We start from the raw sequence: 11203 nt of genomic DNA, 5'->3' as shown, positions 1-11203 counted from the left end.
ATACCGTCACCACCCACCACTACCATTGTCGTCCGCATCACCAATACTGCTACAACCACCACCATTCGCCACCGTCACTACCATTTCCACCACAAATGTCATACAACACTATCACTATCGTCACTTCCACCACATTTCGCCGCCATCACTACCCTACAACAATGTTACCACCACCACTCTACAACACTATCGCCTTCACTACCATTACAGCCACCACCATTCGCTCCGCCAACGCCCTACAACACTGCCCCACCACTACCGCCACCACCCTTCGCCGTCACCACTGTCTTACGATACTACTACCACAACTGACTCCACCACCCCCTCATAATCATCTCCACTATCATCGCAACTACCACCACCGTCCACCAGTGCCACTACCGCCACCACTACTATTGCTACAACTACCACCCTTCACCCCGCTACCACTATCACCACCATCATCACCACACTCTCTACCAGTACCACCCTCGATTAAATATGATTGTATTAATTTAAACAATATGATAGTGTATGACCAAACATTATTAATATTAAATTTTTATCGATTCTTATTCAAGGAGACTTAATACTATCAACTTTAAAGTACCAACTTTATTTATGCAACACGAGATGCTAGTAGTTTGTAATTAAAAAGGGATACAACCTATACAAAAAATTGAAAAGAATTGAAAAAGCTTTAGTAGTGCTTCAGAACGTATTGGCACATCATTATCCATGTTTTGTGATAAATAAATATACAATACTTAAATTGCTTATTTTACTATTAATATATTTTCAAACACCATTATTGCCAAATTCCAAATGCACCAAACACTCAATAAGTCAATCTTTTTTTGTATTAATTAATTAAAAGTTTGGCTGGTTAAGTTTTGGTTATCACGATGGGCCCATGTATGTCTCTAAAATTATAAATCACCCGAGGGTTAACTTAAATAGTAAAAATTAGGGCATAAGAATTGAGTGAAATGAAAGATGAAAGGTATATAATTTAAATTCTGAAATTAAACTAATTTACTAACATTATTAACCACTAACATTTGCCAATAAAAAAAACTGACATCATTTATCAATATAACATCTATGAGCGGAAACCATATATCCATTATTACCAACTCAACTCCCTTTCGAAAAAAAAAACTCAACTCAGCCACCAAAGTAAAATCTTTATTCCTAAGCATTTCCGTCTCTTTTGTCAATGGTACATCAACGATTGAGTGAGGAATAAGGATGATTCCTTTGTTGATAATGAGACTATGAGAGAGGATTATTCTTTTTTTGGTAACATGGAGGGGAGAGAGGATTATTCTAAAACTTCATATGAAGAAGAAAAAAAATACATTTTTTGAAACATTTATTTTCACTTTCTCCTCTATAAACTTTAACGCTCCATGCCTACTCAATCTATAGGTAGCAAGCACGCATGTACTCAATCAGTTATCCTTCGCTTTCACCACAACTAGTTTTGTCAGTTTAATAGAATGAACTTTTTGGTGAAGGAATAGAATGAATATAATACATTCTTTCAGTTTAGAAATAATTATTAAATAAAGTAATGTTATTAAGATATTTTCGAAAACAAATTTGTTCTTTTTTTTAAAGGAAACAAATTTGTTCTTAAGATTAAGAGTTTTTAATAAGAATTCTTATAAAAAAAAAATTTGGTACATCGGAAAATTAGAATTCTTATAAAATTTGTATATGAGGGTATAATTAAAATACAAACAATGGCTAATATCTTGATTTATCATGCTCTTCTCTGATAATATTTCTTTCTTTTTCTAAAACAACCCCCTTTTCTCTTTCTAATTAATACTCACTCTTTTTAAAATTATTTGTTTCTATTCACTACATAGATAATAATAATTAGTTTTTTTAACCATAGATAGTAGTAATAATTATAATAGGACGCGTTTCTAGTATTAGTTAAGAGAATAAAAATAAAAATCTTGCAAATAAATGTCTTGACACTTATTAAGAAAATAAAAATAGAAAATGGTTTTTAGAAGAGATTAATTTCTATGCACTGATCGTGTAAATAAGTTTTACACAATCACTCAATCAAATCCCTTCAATTTGCTAGCTCATAATTAATTTTGAATTTAATAATATTTAAAATAGGAAATGGAAGGTTGTGATTGAGTGATTGTGCAAATTTTTTTACATAGTGCATTGAAATTAATCTCTTTTTAGAATGCAAATCCTCTAAAGATACTTATTAACATTTGTTTGAAATTTAAAAAGTATATTAATTTAAAAGCTGAGTATATGTTTTTATGAAAAAAAATCTTTTGGGATGAATTATTTTTATTTTTCATACTTTTTGATTGAAAATCAAATATGGCCTAAATTGATTTGATGGTATAAATAGAAATTAAATAATTAAGCTATCTACGAGCTTAGCTGTGCTAGACATTTAGTAACTAAATAATTAATTTGATTTGATATATTTAATGAAAAATATGCAAAAACACATAGATGTTAAACTTTTTTAGTCTTGTTTCTTTCTTTCTCTAGAGAGAATAAAACCAAAACGCATTGAGTGAAGAAAGAATAAAGTCAATGTGCTTTGCCATCACAATTCACAATCAACAATTACCATTACCAACACCAAAATCAGTGTGTAACTGCATGTACATAACTCTCTCCATCACAATTCACACACCACCACCACCTCACTTCAAAACACACCCCAATTCTCTCTCTCTCTCTCTCTCTCACTCACTCAATACTATTAATATAAGCGTGTCTTCTTCTCCATAAAATCATCATGAACAAGAAACCATAACGTTTTCATTCATATCAGTTTCTTTCTTCTTCTTCTTCTTCTGATCAAGAAAGAATAATCATCAATGGCAAAACCCAACAAGCCTCTCACTAGGCTCTACTACATCACCTTCACCATCATTCTCTGCACCCTCTTCTACCTCATCGGCCTCTGGCAACACCCAACAAACACCGCCACCGCCGCCGTCGGCAGCCACTTCTCCGCCGTCAACTGCCCCCACCTCAATTCCACCTCCACCACCACTTCCTCCGACACCCTCGATTTCTCCGCCCGCCACTACAACCCCGACCCGCCGCCCACGGAGGCGGGTGTCACCCACGCGCCGCCGTGTGACGTGTCGCTATCGGAGCACACCCCATGCGAGGACGTGCAGAGGTCGCTGAGGTTCCCCCGTGACAGACTGATTTACCGGGAGCGGCATTGTCCGGCGCCGGAGGATGCGCTCCGGTGTAGGATTCCGGCGCCGTTTGGGTACCGGGTGCCGCCGCGGTGGCCGGAGAGTCGTGACTGGGCGTGGTACGCGAATGTGCCGCACAAGGAGCTTACTGTGGAGAAGAAGAATCAGAACTGGGTCCGGTTCGAAGGTGAACGGTTCAGATTCCCCGGTGGTGGGACCATGTTTCCACGTGGCGCAAGCGCGTACATTGATGACATCGGAAAGCTCATCAACCTTAAAGATGGGTCCATCAGAACCGCCATTGATACTGGTTGTGGGGTACGTACACTTTCTAAACTCTTGTGTATTCTTGAACCGGGTTTCGGTTCGGTTTTATTGAACCGGTTCTGGTTGTGTTGACTGTTACTCAATTCTTTATTCAATTTTAGTCTCTTTGTTGTTGTTAGTGTTTGACAATTTTCTGATAGAAGCGCCGGTGATTGTTGGTTGAACCGGGCGGTTCACCTCCCCCTATGGGTAGTTTAACAACTTCATGAAAAAATTGACCCTGAACATGAATGTGATTGGTTCTGAATCTGACCAATTGTGGGGGTGATTTCTTTCCTTTTGAAAAAATATTGAACTTTTTGGTGGATTTTTATTTTTGGTAGTATTTTATTTTGAGTTTTTTTTTTTTCTGATTTGGAATGTGGGTTAATTGGGATTCTAATTTCTAAATCACAAATATTGTTAGTATATATTCTTTCCTTTGATGCTTGGACGAAATTGATTTTAATGGGAATATATGATTAGGATGATAAAGTGGGGCTATGAAGTGAAAATTGAAATTGTTTCCTTTTCTTATTTTGGTCCTTGTGTTAAATGGATGGAAAACTGAAAATCCCACAAATTTCCTTTTCAGCATGGTTTTCTTAAGTAATAAATTAATATTTATTTTCCAAGTTTGACTTTTTATTTTTTATGTTTAATTGTTTCTAACCTTTTGTGAACATATGGCAATCATATCCTCTATGTCAATATTCCTTGTGACCAAGTTGGTTGCCTTATATTCTAAACGCGTGACAGAAATTTGCTGTGATTTGATTACATTGGATGTTTGGAAATTAATCAAATTATACAGTTGTTGGTGGATATTGGTAAAATCAAATTATACAATTGTCCTTTCTTGATGAGAGAAAATGGAAAGTGGGGATCACTTAGTTAGAACTTAGTTTGGGAAATCAATCTTCAATTCTTCAAACTGAAGCAAAGTGTCATTTTTACAAAAGAAAAAGTAATGTTAGGTGAAATCTATTTGTTCATTTTTTGTCTTACTTGAAACCACTAAGAATTTTGCTCAAATATTTGATTAGACATTGCACAATTAAACCACTAAATGTGTTTTTAATTCACTTAGTGCTAATTATAATGATAAAATTATTTGAAGTTATCTTTCTGTTGAAGAATTAGTGGAAAGTACAATACAAGAAGACAGACATAGAAATTTATTACTACCCACCCTTAATCCTGTTTCTTATGAGAATTCAGACATTTTCCATTTGTTTCTTCATGTGATACTATTCTTTAGAGAAATTTCTATGAGTAACTTATGGGTATTAACTTTGACACGAAATTTCTATGAATAAGTTTTAGGTATCAACTTAGGCACAATTGTTTGGTAACATTTGAATGTATCCATTGAAAATTTGAAATTTACCCAAAAACAATCACTATAGAAGCTTTTTTTTTTTATAATACTATAGAAGCTTTTTAATTAGCAGAAGCTTATTCTTGTGAATGATACATTTTTGTACTTGGCCTCTGACAAGTTACAATTTACTACTCAGGTAGCAAGTTGGGGAGCTTATTTGATGTCACGTGATATATTAGCAGTGTCATTTGCACCAAGGGATACCCATGAAGCTCAGGTTCAATTTGCTCTTGAACGTGGAGTTCCTGCATTGCTTGGAGTTCTTGCTTCAATTAGGCTTCCATACCCTTCAAGAGCCTTTGACATGGCTCACTGCTCACGTTGCCTCATTCCCTGGGGCCAATATGGTATAATCTATATTCCGAACAGCTTATTTTTTCGCAGAATCAGTTCTGGTACTTAGAAACTACTCACGAAGTTACTCAAACTTCTTCCCACATTTGATTTTGGTTTTCGAATCAATTTTAGAAAGATTTTCAAACTTGATTTTAACATATCATGTCAGCTTTTGTAGGTAGCCTGTTTGTGTGAATGTGGAACTAAACTTTTTTTTTTTGTTCTGCTTTTGCCAGTATGGTACTGTATGTTCTCCTAGCATGTTTCGATCAACATATTTTTCTGCAGAATCAATTCTGACACCTAGGAGCTTCTCTTAAGAATTAATTTTGGCTTTAGAGTCAATTGTAGGAAGATTTCCAAACTTGATTTGAACATATCATGTCAGCTTTTGTAGGTAGCCTGTCTGTGTGAATGTCAAACTGAATTTTTTTTGGTTCTGCTTTTGCAATGGTGATTTGCAGAGGGGGTTTACTTGACTGAAGTTGATAGAGTGTTACGCCCCGGCGGGTATTGGATTCTATCAGGGCCACCAATAAACTGGGAGAGCCATTGGAAAGGCTGGGAGAGGACCAGAGAGAGTCTCAAAGATGAACAGGATGAAATTGAGAGAGTGGCAAAGAGTCTGTGCTGGAAGAAGTTGATACAGAAGGGTGATCTTGCAATATGGCAGAAACCCACCAATCATATACATTGCAAAATAACTAGAAAGGTCTTCAAGAATAGACCCTTTTGTGAGACACAGGATCCAGACACAGCTTGGTAATACAGCATTTTCTAGTTTTCTAGTTTAATTTAGTATGTTTGGATCACCTTGTCTGTCTTCAGAATATCTGTGGTGGCGTTGTAATTCTTAGATAATCCAACTTTCTCTTGGCAATTTTGAGAAAAGATTGACTTACAATCACTGTCAGTATCTGTTCCTTGTGGCACTGATTTTGCTTTTGGAGCTAGCTTTTGCAGTTTCACTTTTTTTAATTATGTTTGCTGCCAAAGAGAGTTTAGAAGTGATACCAAAACCACTAGGATGATAAAGAGACTAGTCAGTGTAACTAGAATCTAGCCACCTAAGCATATGTTGCATGTTCAACCTTGTTTCTTACTCAATTCATTTGGATTCATGAATCTATTAAATCTGCTCAAAAGAAAGGATTCTTTTGGGCCCCTCCATCAAAATATTATGTTTTCTTGTTCTATGCACTTCTTTAACTTTAATTTTGGTTGCAGGTACACCAAAATAGATACCTGCTTGACACCAATGCCTGGGGTGAATGACGTAAGAGATGTTAGTGGTGGAGAATTGTCTAAATGGCCTGAGAGGCTAACATCAATTCCTCCAAGGATTAGCAGTGGAAGTTTGAATGGAATTACAGCTGATAAGTTCAGAGAACACAACCAGTTGTGGAAGAAGAGAGTGGCATACTACAAGAGCCTGGACTATCAGCTCGCTGAGCGCGGGAGATACCGCAATCTGCTTGACATGAATGCTTACTTGGGAGGCTTTGCAGCTGCATTGATTGATGATCCAGTGTGGGTCATGAATGTTGTCCCTGTTGAGGCTGAGATCAACACACTTGGTGTCATATATGAACGTGGATTGATTGGAACCTATCAGAACTGGTATGTCTTTCATCCATTTTTAAAGTAAAGTGATTTTGTTAAAAATAAAGAAATGTATTTAGTTGACTAGGAAATAGCTTTCTGGCTGCTTAATTAGATTAGCATCATTTTCTCCTCTAAAATGAGTTTATCTAAAGTGCTAGCCAGAACCAATTCTGCACATAAACGGTACTCAGAGAAGCTTAGTGCTAGAAAATTGATCCTGGCTTCAAAATTAAATATAGAAGGATTTCCAAGCATGCAAGTGCGATTGGAAAAACAGCTTAATTAAGCACTTATTGCATAAGAGCTAATTCATAAGCTAATTTGAGAAATTTATTGAAATAAGTTGAAAATGTTATAAATAAGCATAAACTCTTATTCGTAAGCTTATGAAAATTAGCTCAATAGAGCTTATAGGTAGGTCATACCAAACACTTGCATAAGCGCTTAAGTTAGAAAATAAGCTCAATTAAATTCTTCCAAACGGAGATCATGTTTTGATCAGCTTTTCTTTGATCAGAATTAATTTTGAAACCCATATGCTACTCACTAGTTTTCAGCACAATTATAAAGTTTCCTATCCACCACAATTTAGTTGGACAGTTGACAGTTACACTCACTTTATGGCACCTTTTACCCGGATTTCCAGAACAGCAACTTTTTGAAACCATAGTTTGCCTGCAAGCTACCTAACTTGGTCCTTTAGTATGGACAGAAAACTTCCCCAAATACTCTTATTTTCAATCTAGCATTATAGAGGACTTAAATTTTCAACCAAATTTATATTACACTTTTTCAGCATATTGTAGTTAAAGTTTGGTACTAACCACTTTTGTGTACTCTTCTTAGGTGTGAAGCCATGTCCACCTACCCAAGAACCTATGACTTCATACATGGTGATTCAGTTTTCACCCTCTACCAGAACAGGTAATTGTCAATTAACTCTTTCCATAGTGATTCTGTTATACACATAACATTCCGATTTATCAAATTATTGTGTGACAGATGCAACATAGAGGACATACTTCTTGAGATGGACCGGATTTTGCGGCCACAAGGCAGTGTGATCTTGCGCGATGATGTGGATGTGTTGCTTAAGGTGAAGAGGTTTGCTGATACAATGCAATGGGATACCAGAATTGCAGACCATGAAAAGGGTCCTCACCAAAGAGAGAAAATACTTGTAGCAGTGAAACAGTACTGGACAGCCCCACTACCTGACCAAAGCCAACAAAGGAAGTTGTAATTTTGATTTGCTTTTTTGGCTCAAGATTTGTGTATTTTTCTTTATTTGTCATAATTTTTTCAGGAATTCTATTCTTTTCCAGCCTCAATTTATGGGTGGTGCTTAGTGAAGTTTTTTTTCCCCAGCAATTATGGCCCCAAAAGAATTTTTTGGTGGGTTATCTATCCTGTAATGCTTTGCTAAAAGTTCATAAAGGCATTATAAGATAAACTCCATTAGGTTACTTAAATAGTGTACTACCTATGGTGGACAATAGTCAATAGGAATTTTCTTTACGAGACTTAACACAAATCCAATAATATTTGTCCAAGCAAAACATAATTAGCCCAACCAACTCCAAAACACATGTTTTTTTGAACATTCCAAAACAAATGTTGATAGCCCAGGATTTGGCTTCCTAATCCATCCCAAGAGAATTTGCTTCCTAGTCCTCCGGGTCTTTTTGCTCTGGTTCTCAGCGCCAATTTCTTCTTATTTTAATGCAGTCTCTTTAAAATCATAATAATAATAACCAGTTCAATATTACAGATGTTAAAAAGAATTGTTGTTCATAATGTGAAGTGTTATTATTATGAATAATACGTTGACTCAGTTGGTAAGGATATACCACTTTTTTTTAGAAGGTTGTGTGTTTGGTTTCCGCTTTCTATGTGATGATTGTGTTGATGAGTGATTTATAATTACATGTTGTTCTTGAATGAACCATGACTAGATCTAGAGCTCTCAATCAAAGAGTCCTAAACATAGCTATTTCACCATCATAATGAACCTGAATATTACAAATGGTCTTTCCTCCTTATCTAGAGGAGCATAACCCTAAATACATGAATCTAGATAAGGAGCATAACCCTAAATACATGAATCTAAGCCTCGATGCAAAGTAGCTCATATAAACATTGAAGGAAACCACAAGGACACAACAAGGGGGTTGGATTGTGTCTATGGAATTCGATCACGACTGACTACATTCTTGTGGACGTTGTAATGATATCTTCAAATGAGTGTTTCGCCTAGAGACGTGTTGCGCAGACGATAATGTAAAGTAATAACACACATCATTTATCCTGATTCACCCAATATAAGGGGGCTACGTCCAATCCTTGGCAACCACCAAGATTTCCAATATCAAGTATAAAGGACTATATTCCTTACAAGTATTCTTTTTCCCTTGCCTCTTCAGGCATAAACGAGTATTCTTGTACATGCATCTCTAAGCATGAACGAGTATTATTGTACATGTCTTTCCACGCATAACGAGTATTCTTGTCCATGTCTCTCCAGGCATAATGAGTATTTTTTCTCATGCCTCTCCAAGCACTATAAGTATTCTATTTACGTACCTCTTCGTGCACATTGATTTAATTTTTTTTACATTTTAGGAGTTGTTCATACATACTTAAGAGATGCATACAAATGTACCCTAAGAACAATTCATCTCTAGTTGTATAGGATAGAGCTAATAAGATCTAAGTGCTCTCAGTCCTTACTTCCAAAGACTAGATCATTTGATTAGTAGACGTTGAAGGTCCATGATGAAGAACACCTTTCTCTTTTCACTCTAGGTTTAGAATATGTATCTTTCCATTTAAGCCTTTTTCTTTTCTCTTCAATCTTGCTCCACTAAGCATAGGAATTGATGTTGTGATTGATTCAGCTCAGTCTTGCTTCTCTTCATCTTCACTATTGCTCCTTCTCTTGAGGTCTTTTGGATATTAGATTAGCATGATCAGATCCTCAACTTCATAGAGCCACTTCCTCTTGCTACATGGCTCTTGAATTGATAAACAACTTCAACTTGTGAGAACTCATGTAGATGATGCATTCCATGATCAATTGAGAATGCTCCCCCTCAATTTGTGTATTATGTTTTTCCTTCCTCTTTCTCTTCATCTTCTTTTTCTCATCAATTTGAATTTGACTCTATAGCTCATTTTCTTTTCTTCATATTTGAATTTGACTCTTCAGCTCATATTCTCTTCTTCTTTCTTTCTCACTTCATTCCCTAATTTCCCTCATTCTTTTCTTTCTTCACTCTCTTCTTTTCTCACACTTTGATTGTCTTTACACTCAGGTTGTCTTTGTAGATCACTCTTCCTCAATCATTATGTCTCTAGACAATTGTCATAATCGTCATGATAGTCACCTACTCTTTCTTCTATATATTCTATTTATACTGAGTCTTAAACATATGGTCGTTGCATGGTGTGTGACTCACTGAGAAGATTGAATTAGACGTTAGAGAGTTGAAGATTATCGTTCTCACCACACGTGCTTGATGGTAGATGATCTGATTTGTGTAAGATGAATAGAGACTTTTAGTTATGTAAAGAAATTGGGTTAATCATCAAATTGGTCCCTGTCTTTGTAAGGCCGTTTGAGATTGGTCCCTCCCCGGAAAACATTGTGCTTATGGTCCTCACGATTGCACCATGTTTGTGTCTAGTCCTCGCTGGAGGGCGGAGCTCCGGCTAACTTGATGACTGGCATCCCGGAGTTGACGTGGAATGATGACTGGATTAATGATACAATATGTGGAATTTTTTATTTTTTATAATTCAAAAAAACTGAATAAATTTTATACAATTTAAACCCCACAAAATCCCATTAATTATAAATCCCACCCCAAATCAAACATAAACCCCTAAATCAAAATCAAACCTTCAACATCGTCGAACCATAGAGCGCTGAAAATGCCTGGTATGGGCTTAATAACTTTCCGCTGATGTGATAACTCTGTGCTTTGATTTGTATTTTTGTCAGGCTCAATTGGTCACGTGAGCAAGCATAGTATTTTTCTTTAGTTTCTTCATCGAACGGTCCATTTGTCCTCTGGTTTGCTTCATTCTTCATAGCTTGGTTCTCCTTTAGATAAGATCATTTTACATAGGAGAAGGGATTAGACGATGACGATCTTAGATCAGTGTAGTTGTGAGATGTTGAATTTTTGTTTGATCCAATCTGTGAGCATTGAACTCTTGGACAAGAGGGATCAAACGTTCATTGTAGAGACGATGCCAGGTCATAGCACTTGTTGAATTTGTCTAGTGTGCGTCAGTTGATCAGACCATGACTGTATAGACGATGCCAAATCATAACACGTGTTGAATTGGCTTTGTCTCATAGACATTCATTTGTGACATTTTC

General features: G+C 36.2%; 1 protein-coding gene across 1 annotated transcript; it reads left to right on the top strand.

Moving 5' to 3' along the window:
- The first annotated feature begins 2612 nt into the window (after window positions 1–2612).
- LOC130728193 (probable methyltransferase PMT15) lies at window positions 2613–8223 on the top strand. The gene is made up of 6 exons (XM_057579561.1): window positions 2613–3503; window positions 5012–5222; window positions 5676–5973; window positions 6439–6831; window positions 7663–7740; window positions 7819–8223. The coding sequence occupies exons 1-6, from the start codon at window positions 2853–2855 to the stop codon at window positions 8057–8059; spliced, it is 1872 nt and encodes a 623-aa protein (XP_057435544.1). The 5' UTR covers window positions 2613–2852; the 3' UTR covers window positions 8060–8223.
- Window positions 8224–11203: the final 2980 nt, after the last annotated feature.

The sequence above is a fragment of the Lotus japonicus genome, chromosome 1 (genome assembly GCF_012489685.1).
Source record: "Lotus japonicus ecotype B-129 chromosome 1, LjGifu_v1.2".
In the NCBI taxonomy this organism is placed as follows: domain Eukaryota; kingdom Viridiplantae; phylum Streptophyta; class Magnoliopsida; order Fabales; family Fabaceae; genus Lotus; species Lotus japonicus.
The sequence above is the reverse complement of the archived record's forward strand: the minus strand, read 5'-3'. Positions and strand labels throughout refer to the sequence as shown.

Excerpts from the sequence above, each read along its gene's own strand:
- LOC130728193 (XM_057579561.1), top strand. The coding sequence starts at position 2,853 with ATGGCAAAACCCAACAAGCCTCTCACTAGGCTCTACTACATCACCTTC. Across the intron at positions 5,223-5,675 it reads CATTCCCTGGGGCCAATATG|AGGGGGTTTACTTGACTGAA; the intron begins GTATAATCTATA and ends GGTGATTTGCAG. Across the intron at positions 7,741-7,818 it reads TTCACCCTCTACCAGAACAG|ATGCAACATAGAGGACATAC; the intron begins GTAATTGTCAAT and ends ATTGTGTGACAG.